The sequence below is a fragment of the Myodes glareolus genome, chromosome 3 (genome assembly GCF_982192425.1).
Source record: "Myodes glareolus chromosome 3, mMyoGla1.1, whole genome shotgun sequence".
NCBI classification, from domain to species: domain Eukaryota; kingdom Metazoa; phylum Chordata; class Mammalia; order Rodentia; family Cricetidae; genus Myodes; species Myodes glareolus.
Genome location: NC_142028.1, coordinates 83,441,281 through 83,465,930, shown reverse-complemented (window position 1 = coordinate 83,465,930; position 24,650 = coordinate 83,441,281). Strand labels below are relative to the sequence as shown.

At 46.5% G+C, this 24,650-nt stretch overlaps 1 protein-coding gene and 1 long non-coding RNA gene across 2 annotated transcripts; one reads left to right on the top strand and one right to left on the bottom strand.

Annotated features, from left to right (window-relative positions):
* Positions 1 to 12,532: 12,532 nt before the first annotated feature.
* LOC125412502 (uncharacterized) lies at positions 12,533 to 13,824 on the bottom strand. Its single transcript, XR_007235609.3, has 3 exons — positions 13,735 to 13,824; positions 13,512 to 13,647; positions 12,533 to 13,367 (listed from the first exon to the last, which is right to left on the bottom strand). It is a non-coding gene; the product is annotated as an uncharacterized LOC125412502 (long non-coding RNA).
* Positions 13,571 to 22,679, top strand: Coa7 (cytochrome c oxidase assembly factor 7). Its single transcript, XM_048453321.2, has 3 exons — positions 13,571 to 13,705; positions 16,336 to 16,476; positions 22,086 to 22,679. Exons 1-3 carry the CDS (start codon positions 13,600 to 13,602, stop codon positions 22,532 to 22,534), a joined length of 696 nt encoding a protein of 231 aa, XP_048309278.2. The 5' UTR covers positions 13,571 to 13,599; the 3' UTR covers positions 22,535 to 22,679.
* Positions 22,680 to 24,650: the final 1,971 nt, after the last annotated feature.

Sequence of the window (24,650 nt, the reverse complement as noted above, 5' to 3'; positions counted from 1 at the left end):
AGCCCTGCCTTATGGCCTTTTTATATTTCTTCCCCTCTGTATGTCCAAGTCCCTCCAGGTCTCACTGGTGTCTCTCTGCACCTCAATTATCTCCTCCTACGTCCTCTTTCTGTACCCGGAAGCCCCACCTATACTTTCTGCTTAGCTATTGGCCATTTTGCTTTTTTTTACACTAAGCACAGCAATACATTTTCACACGGTGTACAAATATCCCACAATACTGTGCCACTCCAATTATAGCAGATGAACTGCTAAAGCAAACACCTCGCAAGCCTTTTTAGAAGGCATTAAATCTCAGCTGAGACCCGAGATAATTCACCACAAAACCTAATTCTTTCACAACCCTTAGATCTGCGGTCATCTGGGCCATTTGAACTTCCCCGAGTCCACATTCGCACTGTGAGCCTGGCTGCCATCCCCAGCTGAAGCCATCAGCATGCCTGGCGAGCAGGGCCTGCTGTGCTCAGGCACAGAGAGGATCCCGAGTGAGATGAATGGGAATGAGTAGCAGATCCCAACCCTCAGGTATTTCAGATCTAAAATTCAAAGATATGCATTACACCCAGAAAACCTTTTGGAAGTCATTAACCCCGCCCGAGGAATAGATTGAATACTTATCAAGGTCCTAGTGACATGTTGGGACCAAGTGGTCAAATAAATCAGACTGAGTTCCTAACCCTAAGGAGTTCATAATCTGGTAAAATTGGCACTGAAATGATAAAAAGGAAATAACTGCAATTATCAAAGCAAAGGAGACCTCATCTGTGTGCCCACAACCCTAGACCAAGCAGTCAAGATTCAAAGAACTAGACGGGAGTGAGGTTAAGGGTGTGTATCGCAGCCTGAGCCAAGGCTTGGGGCATGCAGGAAGGATAGTCCAGGAAGCAAACCTGAGTTCTGGGCAAAGTATGGGGTGTGTCTGAGCGAGTTTCCAGAGGTGTGGCCCTGGCAGTCTAAGGACCTGCACTTTCAGGGGACCTGAGATCAGTTCCCAGCTTCCATATCAGGTGACTCAAAACCACCTGTAACTCTAGCTCTAAGTGATCTGGTACTTTTGACCTCCTCTCTGTAATTGCATGCACATGCTTACCCATTTACACACCTACACATAATTAAACACTAACAGACAAATCTTAGGAATTAAGGTTAGTGTGTATCCTCTTAACCTTGGGGTAGTATAGAAGTCCAGAGTCCAGAGTCCCATTACGCATCCACCTAGATCTATAATCTCAGCATTCAGGAGGCAGCGGAGGCAGCAGCAGCAGCAGCAGCTCTCTGTGAGTTAAGGACAGCCTGGTCAACATAGCAAGTTTCAGACCACAGTTATATAGTGGCATAGCAAGTTCCAGATCACAGCTATACAGTGAGACCTGACCCTGTCTCAAACAAGCAAACACACAAAAGAACAAGAATTGGAACTAACTGTCCAGTGCTATTTCTCATCCATCAGTATCTCTCCCTCCCCTATCTCTCTCAACAAAACAAAACAGGATGTAGCCTCTGCCTACTTATAATGCACGATTCTCCAGTAACAAGCTCTTGAATACTGGGATTATTGGTGTGCACCCCAAACCTGAATTTCCTCACATCTTTCTATTCCCTGTAGTTAAGGTGCTCATTCACTGACTTAACACAGCTTTGCATCTCCTCTCTGTCTCTCTCTCTCTCTCTCTCTGTCTCTTTTCCTCCTTTTCCTCCTCCTCCTCCTTCCCATTTCCCTCCCCCAATAAACTCTCCACATAAGATGTCACATAACGTCTTTTTCTTGTGCATGCTCCCGCTGTTTTTTTTAAACTATAACATTGGTGTCGTGTCTTGGTCGAATCTTGTTGCTTTCTCCGGCCTGCTGGCAGTCTGAAATAGGCCCGGACCCTGGAATCCAGTCCACATGCGACAGTCTCGCTTTTCCAACTAACGAATTGTTAAGTTTCATTTTGGCTCGATAAACTCGGTAAAATGCAATAATCCAAATTAGACCAAATCAAATCGAATTAGAAAAAGGCCCGGGTTTAATGGATGCCAGCGCTCCCAGGTGGCCCCTGGGAAAACACGGAGAGGGGGAATGGAGAACCAGAAGGACTACTTGTTCGTCTCTGGGGGGCAGTTTAAATAGCCTGTGGGAGTGGTCTTGACCCTCTTGGTGGGGGGAGTGTCACCGTTTGGCCGGCTTTCTCAGAGGTTGAGTCTGGACAGAGGCATCTCCCAGGGGAGGGGAGTTTCCGCTCAGAATTCCAAAATAGGTGCCCAGAGCTGGGATGTAGCCCCCAACCAAACACAGATCACTGGACCAGCCACACAGCAGAATTGCAAGTTTCCCTGCTGGTTGGTGTAAATGCTTTCCTGGGTCTGTGGGAGTGACTGTTGAGCATCCAGCATCCTTCTTGTGCCCTTGGGAGTGAGAGAGTACCCAGTCACTGCCTCCAGGACTCTGGCTGCCCCTTTCGCTGATAATCACCTCTGGCCATGCCCCACGAGGAAGGCCTCATTTCCCATCTCCCAGACCCAAGCATCCCTCAGAATTAGTCCCTCAATCCCTGCTCTTTACTGGGCGATCTGTGCCTTTCTCATCTCTTGGACCCAAGTGTCTTAGGGCTTAGTCCCTTAGGCCCCTTCTCCCAGCTACTGGGGGTCGAACTCTTCCCCTGCGTGGGTTATGAGTCTCGGCCCCAGTGCACTGGTTCCCATCTTGTCGATTAAACCTCGTGTGATTGCAGCAAGGATGGTCTCTTGTGAGTTACTGGGGGGGTTGTGTTATCCCAAGACTTGAGTGAGAGTCTCCCCACACTGGGGGTCTTTCAGTAACAGATCTAGCCATATATTTTTATTATCATACAAAAGTCCATATCAATCCAAAATATTTGAGACTCATTACTTTCTTAGTCTAGAAGGAGATACTATGAACAGAGCTCATTAGGACTAAGAAGTGTACTTTTTAACCTTAATGAAAGATGGCTGCCAGCCATGTGGCTGCCTACATCATGAGGAGGCCACCAGCCAACATGGAGGAGAGCCATGTCCTGGCTGTTTAAAACATGTCTTTCTGAGCAGTAGTTACATGTAGACGTGCACACAGTTGAATCTAAGTTACATACACATACAGAGTTAAAGCTAGCTTACATTCACACATATAAAGTTAAAGCCAAGTCACATATGTGTACACACACACACACATATATTTCTTAAACAGGAGTTGAATATATTAAGAGAAAGGGAAAACCGATGGGTGTGGAACAAGATGAAGCTGGATTTCCATCTCTTAATCCCATGTTGAAGCAGACCTAGATAGGATATTTAAAGAGGGAGAGCAGACAGGAACAAGCAAGTTTAGGAGAAAAGAAAAAGGTCCTGCCAAGATATACCACTAAGCAAACATGCCACACACAGTGGAGTTAGCACAGGAGGAAAGAAAGGAGTAAAAGACAAGAGACGAGGCAGAGAGAATGAGCTCTGCCTGGTGGGCATTTTTAAAGGGTACACATGTCACATAGCTAGTGACAGAAAGGGACCTGGTGACATGTAACTGCTTCGGCAGCTAAGGCTGGACAGTGCGGGCCTGGGGGTGTGTGTGAGGTGGACATGGACAGGGGAACCTGGGTCAGCGTTGTGGGGTATGGAGGTGTTGTCAGGACGTACCATTGCAGAGTCCTGGAATTACAGGTATGAACCACCACACCTAGCAAAAGGTTTGGAAATAAGTTGATTCTGGGTTCTATTGTGAGTTCTAGGCCAGCGTGGCTGAAGAGACCCTGTCTCACTTCCCTATATATACCAAGAAACAAAACAAAACAAACATTTTAATGGTTTATTATCAGCAAATGTTTGTTTGTATACTATTACCTAAAGCTACGGACCTGGGCTCGTGTAAAGTTTTTACTTAATCGTGAAAAGATTTTGCAGGTCAATAAACACCTCTGCCCATGCAATAATCCAAATTAGACCAAATCAAATCAATCAGGTTTAATGGGTGCCAGCGCTCCCAGGTGGCCTTCCAGGCCTTCAGAGAAGGAAGAACAGGAAACGGTGTGTTTGTTCTCTGGGGGGCAGTTTAAATACCCTGTTGGGGTAGTCTTGGGCATCTCTGGGGAGGGGTCACCATTTGGCAGGCTTTCTTGGGGGTGGAGTCTGTACTGAGGCAACTCCCAGGGGAGGAGGCTGGGGTACTTTCCACCCAAACATTCCAGATTTTTTTTTGGATATATGGATGCCAGGGACTGAGGTACAATGTTAACCCAAACATTCCATACTCTTTGGGTATAGGGGTGCCAGGGACTGAGGTGAAGCCTTAACCCCAAAAAAGGGGCTTGGGTGTTATGATTTCAGCCACAATAAGGTTGACACTTCTGGGTTCTAGGGCCATGCATGTGTGAACAAGCCCTCAGGCAGAAGTGCCTAATGGCCCCGGGGCCCCCAGGTGACCCCTGCACATGCGTGGTTGTACCATCCACGTATGACTCAGCTAAGCCCTTACACTCATGCATGAGCCCCATCATCTGCGTGTATATATACATAGCCACATCAACCCCCTGTGTGCATGCACTGGGTAGCCTTTAAAAGCTGGACTCTCTCTCTCTCTCTCTCTCTCTCTCTCTCTCTCTCTCTCTCTCCACAATGACTTCTCCAGACCTGTATACACGCCCCCCACCCAATAAACTCCTAAGCGGGTTTGTTGTTTGTTCTGTGCTTCCTTCTCACTCTGCTAGGTAATTTCACTGGGAGTGGAAAAAGTCTAAGAAACCTTAATCTAGAGGCTGGTGAGATGGCTCAGTGGTTAAGAGCACTAATAAGTTCTTGCAAGGACCCAAGTTTGATTTCCAGTATGCATGTCAGGCGGCTTACAACTGCCTGTCTATCCTCATATGCAGACAGACATTAAAATACTTTATTTTTATTTTTTGGTTTTTCAAGATAGGGTTTTTCTGGGCAACAGCCCTGGCTGTCCTGGAACTATTTCTATAGAGCAGGAGGGTCTTGAACTCACGGAGATTCCCCCAGCCTCTGCCTTCAAAGTGCCACCACCTCCCAGCAATAATAAAAATAGTTTTTAAAAAGAAAAAGAGCCAAGTGGTTCTAGGACTGCCAGAGTTACACAGAGAAACCCTGCCTCAAGACAAAAAGAAAAAAAAAAAAAGTATAGGTCCCAGTCATGACAGGCTCAACTGAGACCACCCAGGCACCACCCAGGAACAGACCATCCAAAGGAAATTCCTAACGTTCCAACTGTTGTAGATAGGATCACCTGACACCCTTAGCCCAGCATGCCCACCGCTTTTTCAGAAGGACACCCCTAGACTAATGTCAGCCATTCAGGGGTCCTGAACCTTAAATTCCCTCACCCCAACCTCTGCTATTATAAAAATCCCATCCCAACTGAGTTCAAAGCTCTCTGAACGTGCCAATCCATTGGACACGTGGACAGTCTGAGTTTGAACTTGAATAAGAATAAAGACTCTTGGATTTTCTATAGAGAACTTCTGTCTCCTTGTTGGTTTTGGGGGGACCTGCAAATCTGAGCATAACAAAAAGAAAAAGAGACCCTAACGGACTAATTAAGAAAGTCCATGAGAGGCCGGAATAAAGGATAACAAATATTTATTTGGGGAAAACTTACAATAAGGCTAGAGAGTTGCCATGGTCCTATGTAGAAGGAGAGAGTCACCTGTTGGTTTCTGGTTGCCCGGCTAGCTTAGACCTGAAGTAAACACACAAAAACTGTATTAATTAAATCACTGCTTGGCCACGTGGCAGTGGCTTTCTTGCAAAGTTTCGGCATGTCTGACTCTGGCGGAGGCTCCATGGCATCTCTCTGACTCTGCCCTTCTTCCTCCCAGCATTCAGCCTAGCTTTCCCTGCCTACCTAAGTTCTGCCTTGCTATAGGTCCAAAGCAATTTCTTTATTCATTAATGGTAATCACAGCACACAGAGGGGAATCCCACATCAGTCCTCAGCTCTGTGGGAGCTGGGAGCTGCGAACTGAACTCAGACTACCAGCCAAGAGAGAGCATGAGAGCCCCTACTTTCACTTCAAAGTGATCAGGTCTGTGTGGGGGCAATATTATCCAGGCCACATATTGCTACATTGTATGGCGGCCAGGCTCTCAAGCCATTGGTTGCACCTGAGGTGTCACCTAGCACCTACAGACAGATTGTCACCAGGGTCAGGATGTGCTAATGTTGTTCTGCTCCCTTTCTTGCAATTATGGAGATCGCCTGGGAAGAGGTGTTAATCTAAGCCAGTGACAGAGCAGCCACAGTTGCTGAGGTGACTTTAGTCCTGCTACCCTGGAAACAGAACGCTAATGAACGTCCCCCTCAGTTTACCTTTGGACATAAAAGATGTTTTGAGAATAAACGCGGGTGATCTTCAGGATTTGAATGCACCCTGAGACTCCCTTCTGTGTGAACTGTCTCAATTATTCCTGTGCCTCCACACCGGTACAAAGAGATCATTTATGTTGGGGTTGGACCCCGCCATGTTTGCACACAGAAGATCACGCCCCTAAGTCTAGTAGCCCCAAAGGCTATCGGCTGAATGAATTCCCACAACACTCTAGTGTGGAGTAGGCCAAATATGAAGTTGGAAAGGTTCCCACCCAACTTGCTACCCTGAGTGGAAAAAAGGAGTTCAGGGCTATCACTAACTTTTATTGCAACCCTCTTCTTTGGTGAACTCCAGTCCTCTCTCTTGTAAAGTAAGGCACAAGCAGTTTCAAGCTTAGCATGGGAGGTTCGTAGATCTGCTGCTTTAAGAGGGTTCTGGACCAGGCAGGCTACTTGAGGATGGTGTGACTTGGAATCAATCACTCTTGATCTGCAGTCTGGGCAGGGGTGGCGGCTGTCAGAGCCTGGGGTGAGAGGAGGGTGCAGTGAGGAAGAACTGCAGGCTCCTGGGCTTGAGCATTTGACTGGCCACAACAGGAAAGGCAGGTCACCCCCACCTCTGTGCTGCCCAGTCTAGAAGGTTCTCAGGAGATCTTCAAGGACTTGGAGCTGGGAGTATTAGTATACCCATTGTTGAGAAAGGCTAGTAAGACACAAACACCAATCCCAAGCCTCCAAAATGACCTCGTAGTAAAACATAATTGGTCCAGCACCTCTGCAACAGGCAGGATCCTGGTAGCGTGCTGGGTGACCTTTACTTGACTGAATGCCTTCTTAGAACCATTAGACTGGGTGTGGTGGCAAACTGCCTTTGACAACTCTAACACTGGGGAGATGGAGGTGGAGGCAGGAGGGTCAGGAGTTCAATCAGGTGGAAGGTGTGATGGAAGCACTTGGGGAGAGGGTGGCAGCAGGAGGATCTCTGTGAGTTCCAGGCCAGCTGATATTATGCATTGAGACCCTGTCTCAGAAACAAACACACAATAACTGGAGGCCACCTGGACTATACACATAGACCCTACCACAAAAGACAACAGTGGGGCCATGGCGGGGACTCCTGGCTCTTGCACAGGTCCCAGATTCGGTGGTAACCCACACGGCAGCACACTACTGTCTATAACTCCAGTTCTGGTAGATCCAACAATCTTGTCTGGCCTGTGCAGGCACCAGGCATGCACCTGGTGCATATCTATACAGATGAGCCAAACATTCATCAACACAAAATTAATTTTTTCAAATGTAAAAACAAAACAACAACAAAAATACTTCAGTTGATACTTGAGAACACTACCCAAAGTTCTCTGGCCTCACACACCGGTGCCCACACATACATAGATGCAATAAAGAAAGAGACACTGGCCCACCTTCGAGTACTCAGCTGCCTCCCCCTAGAGTCCTCTCGCTCTTCTCCAGCACCCACACTCATCTTCTGGCCATTTCCACCCAGGAAAAGAAGTCACAATGAATGTTCACTATTCAGAGCCTACATTCTTTGGACCCCTTTGCTGATGCCGGTAAGGATGGTGACCTGCTTCCTGCCAGCACCGAGGAGTCTATCCATATATGGAAAACGAAAATCATTTGGTGTTATTGCTGAAAAATATTTAACTGAATTTGGTATTAGAAAGACATTATCTTTTAGAGTTTTAAATAAAAAAATTATGAGAATCAATTGTACTAGAAGCATATTAAAGGCTGTTTTAAATGGATTTTTTTAGTTTTTAGGTTTTTGTTCTGTTTTGTTTTGTTTTTGAGACAGAGTTTCTCTCTGTAGTTCTGGGTGTCCTGGAACTTGATTTGTAGACCAGGTTGGTCTCAAACTCACAGAGATCCACCTGCCTCTGCCCTGCAAGTGCAGGAATTAAAGGCACACGCTAACACTGCCCAGCTTAAAGGCTGTTTTAAAGTACCATAAATACTAAATGAAGCAGTTTCATATTATTAACTACTGTCCAAAGATCACTAATAGTCACCATAAGGAAAAAAAAAAAAAAAAACAGTGGTTGGGCGGTGGTGGGGCACACCTTTAATTCCAGCACTCAGGAGGCAGAGGTAGGTGAGGTGGATCTCTGTGAGTTTGGGCCAGCCTGGTCTACAGAGCAAGTTCCAGGACAGGCTCCAAAGCTACAGAGAAACTCTGTTTCAAACCTCCCCCCACCAAAAAAAAAAAAGAACCAGTGACAGTGTCTAGGAAGAGATTTGCCTGCAGTGGTACTGTAACTGAGCCTCCAGTGTAATGGTCTGTCCTGTCTCTTATATTTTTGGTTGTGAGCCTAGCCTTTAACAGCTGAGCCATCTCTCCAGCCCTGTCCTGGCTCTTTAAGAGACAAGCCACGCCCACTTCTCCCATCCCCCTGTCCACTGAGGCAGACAGACCTTCCTTTCTGCTTGCAGCCTGAGTCTTTTTTTCTTTGCCTCCCTCTTGAAGAGGCAGCTTCTGCCTCTCCCCACTTTCCCCCTTCCCTCCCCCTTGTCTCTCCCTCCCTTCTTCCCTCCCCCCATCTCTCTCTGCCTCTCTGCTCTTCTCTCCTCCCTTCCCCCTCCATAACCCATTAAATAAATATCTAACTTCATTTTTTCATGGCGTGCCTGTCGTCTCTCACTTCCTGAGTGGTTCCCTGCCTGGGACCAGCCACCACCAGAGACCTGCGGCGTGGTTTCATGGTGTGCCCGTCTGTCTGTCTCCTCGAGTGACTTGCTGCAGCCACTCCTGGAACTGCGCCATCCCTGCCTGGGACTGGCTGCTCTTGGGACCTGTGGCCACTAGGGAACCTGCAGTGTTTCAGCCGCTGCAGCCACCAGGGGATCTGCAGATTTTTTTTTTCCCATTACAGCCTGGCTTGGAGCTCGCTCTGTAGACCAGGCTGGCTTAGAACTCACAGAGATCTGCCTCCTCAGTGCTAGGATTAAAGGTCTGTGTTACCACTGTCCAGTGTGGAGCTGATTCTTTCCTTCCACTTTTACGTGGGTTCTGCGGATCACACTCAGATCACCAGGCTGGTGCAGCAAGTGCTACCACCCCCTGAGCCATCTTGCAGGCCCACCCTGCTTTAATTGGCTTTCATCATTAGGAGTAAGAACTTACCCTACGTATTAGTTGATGCTTTTCCTGTTCTGAGAGTTGCATGCTTTGACTCTAAACCTTCTGAATTTTAGTGGTGCATCCTTCAAACCCTAGTCACTATGAAAGCACCCAGGAACAGTACTGAACGAGTGAGGAGATTGCTGTGAAGACCAAAGGGAATTGCATATTAATCACAACCGGTGGTTAATGACCGATGGATATCAGTTCAGTCTCAGTCTGGAGTTAGAAAGTGAGCTTTGCAATGCATGAGTTCATCCCTCTAGCACTTGGGATGTCAGCTGTGAACTTTAGGATTAGAAAAACTCCTTCAGCTGGGCGTGGTGGCGCACGCCTTTAATTCCAGCAGAGGCAGGCGGATCTCAGTGAGTTAGAGACAAGCCTGGTCTACCAAGCAGGATCCAGAACAGCCAAGACTTTTAAACAGAGAAACCCTGTCTGGCGGGTTGGAGAGCTTCCTTCACAGTGTTTTCCAGAAAATCACTCACCTTACCTGCAACAGTTGGAAACACGCCTGCAAGCTACACATCACACTTACAGAAAAGGGCTATTATTAGATGAAAAATAAGAGATTAATTTGTGATAAACACAGATCAATGTATGCATCGGGCAACTGATACATTTACAAAGTAAACACAAGCATTTGAAAGAATACAGAAGATCTGGGTATGCCTCAGAGGAGGAAAACACGCCTAGCACGTGAGGCCCTGGCTGTGATCTCAGCACTAGAGAACTGAGGGAAATAATCCTACAGAGATAATGAAAGGACTTGAAAAAAAAAAAACTAAAGCAGCATTATACTGTTCTTTTGAAGATCGTACATTTCTTTTTAAAATTTGAAGCACTGGGGAGGTGAGGCAGGTGAATCTCTGTGCGTTCCAGACCAGCTTAATCTATAGAGTGATTTTAGGACATCCAGGGCTACACAATGAAACCCTGTCTCAAAAACAAAAAACCAAACAAAAAAGTATGACTGACTTTGTACTTGTCCTGGTGGCGCCTCTATTTTTGCCAACCCTCTACTGCCCTCTACTGCTCAGTTGGTCTCATTGCACAGCAGTTTAAAGCCATGAATACGATGACTAAGTGAGTAGTACTTTGTGCCCAGTCCTTGACTTTAATTATGTGTAGCATCCTCACTGAACCCTGCTCTATTATTTTATTTTCTCATAGTATTGGTGAACCAGCCTAGGACCTTGACCATGCTAGGCAAATGTGTAGCGCGAATTCTAATTGGTCTTAATAACAAAAACCCAGAGCTAGATATTACAGTGTGAAAGCTGAGAGATCAGAGAAGCAGAGCAGCCAGCCACTAGTTCTTACCTCGACGAAATCCTCAGAACCATGGGGACAAGATGCTGTCTCTAAGAATCCTCCAGACTGAACGTGGATCCTGTCTCTACAAGTTCTCAGACTGACTGCCTTGAGCTCCTGTCTCCTACCACCTGAGTCCTCTCTCCACCCAGCCATATCCCTTCCTGTCTCCATCTCCCTAGTGTTGGGATTAAAGGTGTGTGTCACCACTGCCTGGCCTCTATGGCTAACTAGGGGCTCGCTCCACACTCGCACCTTCAGGCAAGCTTTATTTGCTATAGCACAAACAAAATATCACCGCACCGGATTTGTTTTGTTTCTGTTTTTTTGAGACAGCATCTCACTACATAGCTCAGGTTGGCCTCGACTTAGTATATAGTCAAAGATGACTTTGAAGAAAAAACAGGATGACTTTGAACTCCTGATCCTCCAGTGGCTACACCTAGCTTTTGGACAAGGATAAGGACTTTTTTATATTTGTTTATTTGTGGGAGGAGGGGAGTTTGTGCCACACCATCTCACCGTCTTCTCCTTCTCCTACCCCCACCCCCGGGGATTGAACCTAGGATCTTGAGCGTGATGGGCAAGAACTATAATGCTGAGCTCCACTCTCAGGGTGGGATAGCGATTCTCAGCTAAGATGTGTCTACCCTCCAAAACTAGTCCTTTCATAACATATTATACAGAATATATCAACTAACATGGAACATTGAGGAAGAAGTTTCTAGATCTGTTTTGGGTTGGTGCAGTTGTTGTATCTGTCAAACTTTATTGAGAGGATATGATGAGATTTCACAGGGCCTTGAAAGTCAGGCTGAGGAGGGAGTCTCAAAACCAAAGGTCAGGCCTTCCCATCCTGGGGCATGTTTCCTGAGGGTTCCCTCTAGTGCTCAGGGATACGAAAAAGAATGTGGGTAGCTGGATGTGGTATCTTATACCTGTAATAGTACTCTGTAGGTTGAGGCAATAGGATCGTCTCAAGTTAAAGGTAGTCCTGAACTACACGGTGAGATTCTATTCCAAGGAAAATGGTGGTGTACGCCTTTAATCCCAGCACTTTGGAGGCAGAGATGGGCATAACTCTGTGAGTTCAAAGCTAGTCTGGTCTACAATGTGAGTTCCAGGACAGCCAGAGCTGCTACACAGAGAAACCCTGCCTCAAAAAACCAAAACCAACCAACCAAATAAATAAATAAATTGGAAATTTCCAAAGACATTTACTAGCTGAGGTAAGTTGCTCCCCATCTGTCATTAAAATGAGTTAGTGGTGAAGCCATGCTATATCAGATACTGGGAAAACATGGATTGTGTTCCACAGAAAAGCTCTAGACCAAGGGGGTGGAGGGAGGAACTGCCTTTGGGTAGTTTGTGAAAATTTTACTTAGAATTAAAATAAAACAAAACAAAACAAAAATACAGGTGAAGCCCCTCCCCCATCTTGATGCGCTTCTCCTTTTGTGTGGTACTGGGAATAGAACCTAGGACTCTCCTGCACATGCTTGGGAAGCCCTCTGCCACCAAGCTAAGCTACATCTTCATGCTTTTTCTTCCTTCCTTCCTTTCTTTTCTTTTTGGTTTTCCGAGACATGATTTTTTTTTTTTGTGTATCTCTGGCTGTTCTGGAACTCCCTCTGTATACCAGGCTGGCCTCGAACTCAAGAGATTCATCTGCCTCTGTCTCCTGAGTACAGGGTGAGTACAGGGATTAGAGGCGTGTGCCACCACTGACCAGCTTAAATATATTTTTAAAATAAATATTTATTATTTATACAGCATTCTGCCTGCATTCTAGAAGAGGGCACCAGACCTCATTACAGATGGTTATGAGCCACCCTGTGGTTACTGGGAATTGAACTCAAGATAGAGTGTCAGAGTTCTTAACCTCTGAGCCATCTCGCTAGCTCTTCATTCTCTCTCTCTCTCTCTCTCTTTTGAACTTTTTATGACTTATTTAACTTTATGTGCATTGTTGTGAAAATGCCAGATCGCCCTCGAATTGGATTTACAGACAGTTGTGAGCTGCCTGCCGTGTGTGTGCGCTGAGAATTGAACCAGGGTCCTCTAGAAGAGCAATCAGTGCTCTTAACCACCAAGCCATCTCTCCAGCTCTAGCTCTTCGTTCTTTCTTTTTGGGAAAGTATAACTCTGAACCCGATTCCCGGTCTGCTATTAGAGAAGCGTCATACGTAAATTGTCGCTGTAAAAGGTTTAGCTAGTGCAAAGCTCTTAGACCCGGATTCAATATTCAGCACCATCACTCGCGGTCACATTCCTATCCCACGTCATTAATGGTGGTGACCTTGATGGGTCTAGAAAGAATATAGAGATAAATGCATCCCATGGCACTAGCAGAGGTGTTCCAGTCATATGTGGGACACACAAGTTACTCAAAACACTTGCTGCCTGAATACGTAAATGCTTTCCTGATAAATTTCAAGTTCTGTATTTTGCAAGGCTGGGAGCACTTGGCGGTGAGCTCCAGCCCAACGCTGCAAACTCTGGAAAGGCAGGAACCGGAGCTCCCGGCTGTCTCGGCTTTAGAACTGGGACTGCAGGAGGTCCGGGCTGATTCCGACTGCAGGGAGAAAACCACTATGGGGCAGAGTTACCTCAGTTAAACTGAGGTTGACTACCGGAAGGGAGCCTTCCACAAAGACGAAAAAATGGGGGAAAATGCCACCCCCACCGCAAAGGCTGTTGGGAGCGTCGGTATCCGGAGACCCGCAGAGCACTGACCTCACAAGCGCTGCGACAAGCCCCGCCCACTGAGCAGCTCACGTGATCTGTAGGCGGGGTCAAGTCCGGGTTTGTGGGAGTCGGAACCATGGCGGGCTTGGTTGACTTCCAGGATGAGGAGCAGGTGAAGTCTTTCCTGGAGAACATGAAGGTGGAGTGTCACTACCAGTGCTACCGCGAGAAGGACCCGGATGGTGAGCGCCGCCCGCGCAGTCGGGGATACCGAGAAGGGGCGCGAGCGTTTGGCTAGGACACGGTCACGTGGCGGGCGGAGGACGCCTGAGGACGTGGTCAGGGACACTAGCAGGCTGTGGGCGGGGACTTGGGGTGTTCCGGGGGCGGGGCTTCTGCAGAGGGGCGGAGCCCTCAGGCTAGACCCTGCGTGGTCTGGTTTAGGGTGGAAGGACCTGAGATACAATGGTGAACACGCATAGGAAATAAGTGAAATATGTGATAATAGTAAATGCGAGTCAGGTTAGGATAAAAGAACTGGTACTGCACAGTGGAATGGCTTTTTAATAAACTTAGAAAGGAGGGGACAAACCATTGTAGGTCTTTGCCAGGCAGAGGTAATAGCTAATGAAAAGATCTGAGACAGAACTGGCCTCTTGTGTGTGGTGAGGTGGTTGAGTGTAGGGTTGATTGATGCTCAGGGAAGCAGAGTTGTTTTCCTAGTGTTTTATTTATTTTGTAGTCAGTGGAGGCAAGGTGGGGAAACAGAGTTCTCTGTTGGAAGGTCCAAGTCAGGATCTGTCAGAATTAAGTCAAATTAATTCTTGTGGTGCAGTCCTGAGACTCAAACCCAGGGCTTCTGTGTGTATTAGGCAACTCTTTCACCACTGTGCTCTGCCTCTGGTTCCAGAATGAAGTTTGTACAGGGAGCCTGGGTTGCAGTGTGTCCGTCCTTCTAAGTCAGGAATTTAGACTTGATCCTGTAGCGATGTTTGAGGGGTTCATGGTAGTTGATGTGTGTTATGTGGAGATATTACAGTGCTGACTGAGGCCTGGGGATGTGGGTGCTAGTGTTCACCCTGAGTTCAGTTCCTGGCTTAAACTGGGGGTGGCAGCACATGCCTGGGCAGTGTGTAACCTTGGCTCTCTAGGAAGTGGAGGCCGGGAGGGTCAGGGACAGACAGCCTCAGCCACATAGTGAGTTCTGGTCCAGTCTAAGCTGTCTAAGACCCTGTCCCAAGGAAATAAAGAGAATTAAACAAATAAAGATAACATGTATTATTATTTTCTGTGTCAGAATGTCCGGTCATCCTGTAGTCATCCAGGCAGGTGCAAACATATGCCTCTGTGTAATGTTTTTACAAAGGCAAAGGAATCTTAGCCCGTTCCTTCCTTAGTTGGAAGCTTACTTGTGTTATTTTTATTGTGGGGCTAGCGGTTGAGCAGAGGGCCTCCCACACTCTAGCAAGTGTTGTGCCACCTAGCTACTCACAGCTCCAGCCCCTCTTTTCTTCTTGAGAACTTGTATGTGGTTTGGGGTTTGTAGTGCGCCCAGTGCTGGAAGGAGGCTGGGGTTCAGTCCCCAGCACTGCTGTTTTCTAGGTTCTTGCCTCTTTAATTCAGCCACATCCTGCCAGGTCTGTGAAAGGTTCATTTCTTCTTCCACCTGTTTGTGTTTACAGGCTCTTTCTCCAGGACTTTCTGACCTCTTTCCATTTCGTTATCTTTCTTGACATGCTAGGGATGGAACCACCCAGGGCCTTGTACTACGCTCTGCCATGGAGCAACACCTCCAGCCCCTCATTGTCTTTAAGTCAGGTTTCAGCTCAGCTGACATTGTCCTTGGTGGCCCAAACTATGTTCATTGTTCTCTTAAAATGCACAACAGACTTTCTCATCATCCTGACTTATTTCAGTTATAACATTTATATGTTAAGGAAACCTTGGGTTTCCTTATTGTATTTCCTCCTTACATAGCCAGAACTGTACTCTTTGACTAGGTTGTGGAGGACCTTGAACTCCTCATCTTGACTCCACCTTGTGAGTACTGTGATTAGAGGCATGAATTTGCATGCCTGGTTTAGAGTATAATTTTTCCCCCCCAGATAGGGTTTCTCTGTGTACAGCCCTAGCTGTCCTGGAACTAGCTCTATAGACCAGACTGGCCTCGAACTCACAAAGATTCACCTGCTTCTGCCTCCCAAGTGCTAGGATTAAAGGCATGCGTCACCATCACCTAACTTAGAGTATAAATTTTAGGAGGGCAAAATGATAATATTCCCAGCAGCTGTGTATCTGGTATATACTTTTACACATAAGATAGTGTGTATATGTTTAACTGTTTGTTGCCTGAAAATGAATGAGAAATGGTCTTTGAAGTTGCTGAGACTGCTCAGAGGCTGGCCTGGACTGGGACACCCATGGAGGGAAACCTATTCCCTACCAACCAGTGCAGTAGCTTCCAGTTCTATTTTCTGTGCTTTGGGTTTCCAGCTGGGCCAGGGAGTAAGGGCCTCCTCATTTCTTGTTTGCTGCTGCAAGAGGAGCCCCCAACCCTTGTAGGTTTTAATGTTTTCATTATAGAACTTACAGAGAGGTTTCAAAGCTAGCAGTGTATCAATCATGGAAGTAAGCCAGTATTTGGTCCAGGGATCAGAAGAGCTGGCAGTGGTAGACCGTGGCTGGGATCAGTCTTCTTGATCCATACATTGCTGGCTGTGGGGAGACATGGTCCCTTGTAGGAGGGGCTGGATGCTGTGCATTTCTGTGCTAAGCCTGCTTGCCACATTTGAGTATGAGCTAGGCTCGATCTGGCTCTTCCTGGACCCACTGAACAGCAGCAGCTGGCATGAGCAAATCTCCCCTCTCCTAGGTTGCTATCGGCTGGTGGACTATCTGGAGGGGATCCAGAAGAATTTTGATGAAGCTGCCAAGGTGCTGAAGTTCAACTGTGAGGACAACGGGCACAGTGACAGCTGCTATAAACTGGGGGCCTATTACGTGACTGGAAAAGGTAAGATGCCTGTCTCCACATACCCCACAGAGCACAGGCAGGGGTCAGCAGAGAGGTGGTGGGAGAGCATGGCCCTTTAAGTGAAGCAGCCTTTGAGGTTACTGTTTGCATGTTGTGAGACCTGGAACTAATTACTTTTCTTCTTTTTCTTAAAGAAGTTTTTAAAATTACATTTACTTTTTTATTTTGGTGTGGAACAGAGTTGTTGCTCTGTAGCTTTGGAGCCTGTCCTGGAACTAGCTCTTGTAGACCAGGCTGTTCTCAAACTCACAGAGATCATCCTCCTGCCTCTGTCTCCCGAGTGCTGGAATTAAAGATATGTGCCTCCACCGCCCAGCTCAGAGTCTTACTCTTATTTATAAACATCCAGCCTTAGCTTGGCTCGTTTCTTGCCCACCTTTCTTAGCTTATATTATCCCATCTACCCTTTGGCCTCTGTGTTTTTCCATTTACTTATTTCTTTAAATATTACTCTCCCCCTCCCCCGAGACAGGGTTTCTTGGTGTAACAGCCCTGGCTGTCCTGGAACTTGGTCTCGGTCTCGTAGACCAGGCTGGCCTTGAACTCAGAGATCCACCTGCCTCTGCCTCTGCCTCTGCTGGGATTAAAGGTGTGCGCCACCATCACCAGCCTTAAATCTTACTCTTACTCCATGGATTGCTGTGTAGCTGGGTGCCTGACCCCTGATGTCCTCCTCCTTCTTGGGCTACTACTCCAGCCCCTTTCCCAGTGTTCTTCTCTACTCTCCCCGCCTGCCAGCCCTGCCTATCCTTCCTCCTGCCTTGCTACTAGCCATTCAGATCTTTATTAGACCACCAGGTTTTCTAGACAGGCAAAGTATCACAGCTTCATGGAGTTAAACAAATGCAACATAAACAAAAGCAACACACCTTAAAATAATATTCCCAACAGTACCTTTCTCATCTAACTCTTTTACCAGCAGTTACCAAAAAACAAAAATTTTAAAAAAAGTCAGTTTTTTAGTTGTCTCAAAAGGTAATTGTATAAAAAATCTTAAAAGAATCACAAATCTAAATTTCCATATATGAAAAGCAATCAGTCATTTCTACTTTAAGTCCTCAGGGTGCATACCCACTCATCAGCAGTTGTTTGTTTTATTAAATCATATCAGGAAGTTGAGAGCAGAAATGGTTACAAGTAATTAATTATCGTCTTTGATCATCAGGCTATTGTCACAAGAAATGTACGTCAGCCAGCAGCGGCCAGGCTGCAATTGTTTTTGTTCCCTGACATCAGTGAGTCCCTTTTTCAAGTATTTAAAGTGTGTCTTTCTAAACTTTATAAATTGTCGCCCAAGATTTTATATCTCAAAACCATTAACAAAAATATCTTAACCTAATGTTACCATATGTCTAGATTCTTTCTCAGAATGGTGGTTAAGTATTCAATCTGCTCCAGCAGTAATGCCTGGAAAAAGTCAATCACTATTATTTTAAGTACCCGTAACACTGCCCAGTGAGGGGCTTGAAACCCCCTGAGAGTTTTCATGTAACTCACGGCGGCAAGGGCAATGAGCAGAGCTGTGCTCAGTGACAGCGTGAGGTCCTCAGGACATGTCGTCCCTGCGGCTCTACCGCTTGAAGACCCGCTCGGACATGGCTTTGCTGCCCGCCCAGCCGTTGTTCCATGAGTTCCATGCTGCCTGTTGGTTCCCTTGCATGACCCCTGACAATTAGGCATGACAACCATCCCAGCCTTAGCTAGTCACTTTTAACTCTGTGTTCTAGTTTTAGCACCTGTAAACGGGGGTTTACAGAGCCTGGATTTAATGTAGTTGGCTTACAGATTGAGATCCTGCCTCAGAATTCAAAAGAAAAAGAAATGAAAGAAATATTCTTGCTCCATAGTTTTATTGTGAAAGATAGAGAGTATCGGTATGAAACGCACACTTGAGCAGATTACAGACCACTGAGAATACAAGGCCAATGAAGAATCCTTTATTTGCTACTGACTGAGAACAGGCTCACACCAGAAAGAACTCCACCTAAATTGAAGCACAGTGGGGTTCTAACATCCAAAACACAATCGCATCACGTCAGAGGCTTGGGAGGGTGGGGTGGGATGTCTGTGTGCCTGTTTGAGGTCAGTTTGTTAGAACAGTTTGTTTGATGTTGTGAGACAATGGCCCTCCGGAAGCCGAATGAGAACGTTCTGCTCTGCAGGATGTGGCGCTGGGGGTGCTGGGGAGCAGTTGGGTGTCGTTAGATAAACTAGGACAAAATGGAGTTACTCTGTGCAGTTCAGGTAAAGATATTATGTATACATATATACATATACATGTATTATGTATGTGGGCTGTAAAAGTGGCTCAGCTGTTAAGCACTTGTTCTTGCAGAGGACCCAGGTTCACAGCCATTTGTAATTCCAGTTCCAGAGAATTCAACTTCTGACCTCAAGCATTAGATCCACACATGGTGCACATACATATACACAGGCAGAGTACCCTAAATAAAATTTAAAAATAAAATACAGTAAAGCTATCAGGATGTGCTGAGCACAGAATAAGAACTGAATAATTGTGCCCTTATTTCTTCTCATGCCCCAGTTGGCATTAGATCTTAAGTAATGTTAAGTTTTTGCCAGATACTAAGGTTCCCTCTTTGCTTCTATGGGTTAGGAATTTGGGGTTGGTTTATCTGGGTGCCTTGGTCAAAACACTGACAAGGGAAGTAGTACTGCAATGGTTGGAAGCTGTGACTGAAGTTGTCATTTAGATGCTGACTTACTCCCTGGCCTGATTGCAAAGGCCTTGGCTCGGTCAGCTGCTGTCGTGGGTGGGGGGACTCTGATCCCAGTGACTGTGAGCTCTCCATGTCCCCCTGCTGTGCTCTTCTTTCCCAGCACCCACATGGCAGTTACAGCTATCCATAACTCCAATTCTAGAGGGTGGGATGCCTCTTCTGGCCTCTGCAGCTACCAGGTATGCATGTGATATACGTATATACATGCAGGTGCTCATCTGAACTCAGAAAATAAGTTTAGAAAGTTCAGAGTTTCCTTTGACATTCACGCAATATCTTAACTGTAATCCCCTGTAAGTCAGAATCAAAAAGCAGGTCACATTTTTCCAATATGTAATGGCACAGGTTATACATTACCATTCCAAAACTTAAGGAAGGGAGCATAGTGAGGAAATATTGGACCAGAAAAGACCGAAAACCTGCTGGGCAAACTCCAAACTCTGCATCTCCATGTCAAAATGCTCTTCAGATCTTCGGGTCCTTTCAATTATGTTGACTGCAGTACCCTTCTTCCTCTTGGACTGATTCCACTCCCTGTTAGCAGCTTTTCTTGGCAGGTATCCCACTGCTCTGGCATCTCTAGTATCCTGGGGTCTCCAGCCCAATCCAAGCTTCAACTTCATAGCTTCACAAAACGCCCTTTCTAGGCCTTCATTCAGGGACACCCTTGACACATGTCTGGTCTCAGCGACTTTCCTTAGACACAGAGGTGAATTCCATAGCCCCTTTCTTCTTTCTTTAACTCTAAAGCCAGAATCCTGTGCCTCGAGTTTTCAAGTTGCTGGGACTAGAACATGGCTCATTCAGTTACATCTTCATCAACTTTCTGTTTTTGATAATTTCTTCCACGGCCTAAGTTTGACTATCCTGAAATTGGATCTGTTGACCAGGATGACTTCAAACTCAGAGATCTTCCAACTTCTCTCTTCTCAGAGCTAGGATTAAGGGCCTGCGTCACCACACTCAGCTCTAAGCTTTTCTTTAATTCCTTTTCACAAGTTGGAAACTTAGCTGGGTGGGATCTTGTCCTGAGGTCACCACTCCCTTTATTCCATTTCTTAATCCATTTATCTCCTTGGCCAGAGGAATTCGTTCCATTTCACTTTTTTTTTAATTGGGTTTTTTTGGGTTTTTTTTTTTTTTGTTCTGTTTTGTTTTTAAAGACAGGGTTTCTCTGTGTAGCTTTGGAGCCTGACCTGTCCTGGCACCAGGCTGGCCTCTGCCTCCCAAGTGCTGGGATTGAAGGCGTGCACCACCACTGCTCAGCTCATTCCACTTTCTGATGTTCCTTTTCTCAAATATTTTTCCATGCTCAGCCTGCTCCTTCTCATTATAAACCTTTATAAGAGTGACCAGTAATAACCATACAATAACAATACTAGGCTGTTTCAAGATTTCCTCTGCCATCGGAATTAATCCTAACCTTGTCACTTTTGTCTCAGGCAGATTCTTCAGACAGAATCAAAAAGCAGGCAAAAGCTTCACCAAAATATCACAAGAACTATCTCTAGGCTACATATTAATATTCTTTTCCTTTGAAACCTCTTGAGCCAGGACCCCATGGTTCAAATACCTCCTAGCACCACTGTCTCCCCTGCTCCTCCTAGTGTGGCCCATTAGCAGCGCTTACTGCATTCCACTGCTTTGCTAACCCAAACTCACTAAGTCCACATTACTCCAAATAGAAACATGGTCTGGCCTATCACAGCAATACCGCAGTCCCTGCGACCAATTTCTGTCTGTCAAGATTCCTTCTTCTGTGAAGCACACCATAACCACAGCAACTGTTATAAAGGAAAACATTTAATTAGGTGGCTTACAACTCAGAGGTCCAGTCCATTGTCATCATGGGCCATGGCTGCATGCATATGGTGCTGGAGAGGTAGCCGAGAGTTCTTCATCTTGTGCAGGCAACAGGAAGTAGTCTCCCTGGGTGTAACTTGAGCATATATATAAAGCCAGCCTCCACAGTGACACACTAGTTTGTAATAGGGTCTCTCTATTAGGTAGCTCTGTCTTGGAACTCAAAGAGACCTCCCTGCCTCTGCCTCCCCAGTGCTGGGATTAAAGGTGTGCGCCACACACACCTTAGCTTTAGCTTTTTTGTTGTTGTTGTTGTTGTTGTTGTTGTCTGCCCTGGGAGATTATTTCCAGGAGCTTCGTAGGATCAGAGTCTTCCTTCGGGTACTCCAGATGTTGTGCACAGAGAATTGGCATAAACACCCACACGTCCTTGCTTCCCTCCAAATCATTTCTAGCTGTGCTACCTAATACAGTATGAACACCACTGTAATATTTGTACCATGTACTGTTTCAGGAATGACAGGGAAAAGTTCATACATTTTTAGCACAGACATGTTTTTTCCCCTGAATATTTTCAGTCCGTGGTCGGTTAAATTTGCAGCTGGTGTCTGGGTTGAGTGCTGTAACAGTGTTCATAACTGATGGGTCTGCACATGCAGAGCTCATAAACATGGAGGCCAGCTGTATATTTAGATTAAGAAACATTCAGTTGCTTATTTTAAAAATGCAGTGTTCTCCCCGTAGCCCCACGTGGTAGTCTCTGGTGCTCTAAGCTGACTTGTCTCTTCCTGGCTTGGCTTCCTCATAAGAGATCATGGGAACCAAAGAGTCCAGGGTTCTCTTCCTCCATCTGACTCACAGGACTTGACTCAGGGATGGTTCCCTAACCTTGGCCAGACACAAATAGGTTCAGCCCTGGTTTGGGGTGCGGGGAGGTACTGGGGATTGAACCCAGGCCCTCTGATGTTGTTAGGCAAGAGGTCTACCACTGAGCTGTCTGCCCAGCCCTTGAGCGGACCTTTCCTTTGTTTTCTATGTCCGTAGGTGGCCTGACTCAGGACCTAAAGGCTGCATCTGCCTGCTTTCTGAAGGCCTGTGAGAAGCCAGGGAAGAAGTCTGTGGAGTCCTGTCACAATGTTGGGCTCCTGGCACACGATGGACAGGTCAACGAAGACGGCCAGCCTGACCTGGTTAAGGCCAGGGACTACTACACTAGAGCCTGTGATGGCGGCTATGCAGCCAGCTGCTTCAACCTCAGTGCCATGTTTCTGCAGGGTGCCCCTGGCTTTCCCAAGGACATGCCTCTGGCGTGTAAATATTCAATGAAGGCCTGTGACCTGGGCCACGTCTGGGCCTGCGCCAATGCCAGCCGCATGTATAAACTGGGGGACGGCGTTGATAAGGACGAGGCCAAGGCCGAAACGCTGAAAAATAGGGCCCAGCAGCTCCACAAAGAGCAACAGAAAAACGTCCAACCTTTAACGTTCGGGTAATGTGTGGCCCACCCTCTCTTCCAAGCAACAGACAGCTTGACACTGACACCAGACCTTGGAGGTCAGTCAGTGCCATCTGCTCCAGGGTGTCACCTGCTGGGAATGGCTGCAAGTGTGTGTTTTAGTAAATAATCCTTTGTGTGTATTCTGTGAAGACACCTGTATTATGGGGGCCTTAATTTCTAAACTGGACCTCTGAAAAATAAGGGCAAACTGAGGAGCCTTTTGGGGTTGGGAAAACAAAGAAAAGCTGGGAAATTTAGCAGCCACAGACCTCAAAGAATCAGTCAGAAGAGCTTGAAAATTAGAAAGTGTCCTAATTTGCATAACAGAGGTCTTGAGGAGCTAAGAACAGCCGCAGTCACGACTGCCGCCCTCTGCCTTATGTAACCACGGTGTGGGCTCCATGCCTTTCCAGTCAGACCTTTCGACAGATTTATAGGGATCAGGAGCTGTGTGCCAAATGAAGGTTGAAGGTGTTATATTATGCCTGGCGGTTAGGAAACAAAACCTAAGTGTCCCCTCCTCTAGACAAGACATTTGCAGTTCAAAATTACCCTCCTCAGCTGCCTCTGCTCCTCATGGGAAGACAGATGACTCCGGAAGCAGCTGCCTCCGGGACAGCACAAAGCTGTCCACTGAACAGAACCTTTCTCTTTTGGGGATGTGGGCGGAGTGTTTCGAGACAGGGTTTCTCTGTGGAATGGTCCTGGCTATCCCAGTACTTGCTTTGTAGACCAGGCTGGCCTTGAACTCCTAAAGGCCCACCTACCTCTGCCTCCCAAGTGCTGGGATTAAAGACTGCTGCTTTTTTGAAGAGGCCTTTGTGCTACCTATGCTGGCCTTAAAGTTCCTAGCCCTGCCTCAGCCCACTGTGTCAGGCAGGACTGAACTTGTTAAATTGTCCAGATGAATGAGCTGTTTCCGTTGACTTTTTAATCTGTTGTGCTCCTGTTCTCCAGATCCTGGCAGGATGGAATGTATTCATCATGGTGGCTGTGCAATTTTCTTTTTTTCTTTGTGTTTGCATGTGCCTTTGTAATATTTTTCCCTTCTATTGTCTCTGCTCGTCACTAGGGGGCGAGCTTGTCCTTCCCCTCTGATAGCTGGACCACTGTGTCTAACATTACCCAGGCTTCCCTTCTGGTCTGGCCGCCGGCTGCTCTAGAAGGCACTGTTGTGCACACAGCCAGCTGCCTTCTCACGTTGACACAGGGGAGGGCCTTTCCTGAGTGTAGAGAGAGCTTTTTAAAAGACATCAAGTTTGTTTTTAGAACGTCTTGAAAATAGTGTTTGTTGTGATTGGCTGCCGTAGACCAACAAGCTTGGGCAAATATCCTAATTGTGGGGGAACTACACATGAAAACCACGCGAACTCTTCTACTGTCCTGGGACCTCAGCGTGGAAGGAAGCAGCTCATCCTTCACGTTGTCCTCTGGCCTCCATGCAGGGCTGCACACACAGTGAAAAATAAATGTAATAAGAAATATAAAACAATAGACAATTGATTTGATTACAAGATAACTGAAAGCCATGTGCAGGAAGTGGGCAGGCTAACCAGGAGTACATAGTGAAACCCTGTCTCAAAAAAACAGCACGGCAAATGTGTGTGAGAGTTGTCCTCTGCACTGCTGTGACTCCAGAAGCCAAATCCACAAATGCAGGTAGAATTGTGGAGTGGCAAGGACAGCATCATTCATGAGAACAAAAGATGGCTGAGCCACTTGGGAAAATTAAACATACAGTGTCTTTCGGCAATCTTGCCTTTTTATCTTTCCCCAGGGGAATTAGACGTAGGCTCATACAAAATCCAGTAGTGCTGTGAGTGGCAGTCTTTGTGATTGTCAAAACTTGGAAGCAACAAAGTAGATGAAAGGATAAATGATACAACGAAATATCTAGTACTTAAAAAAAAGTCACAACAGTTACAGAGGGATATTAGTGAACGAAAGGGCCAGATCTGAAAGGTGACATTCATGATTCCCATTGTATGATACCGGTGTCCTCAAAAAAGTGGTGTTGGTAAGTTAGAACCTGGCAGTGTGACTCAGTGGTAGAGGGCTGAGTTCCTGGGTTCTGTAGGTTCCGGGACTACAGGTAAAGTTGACGTGGCAGG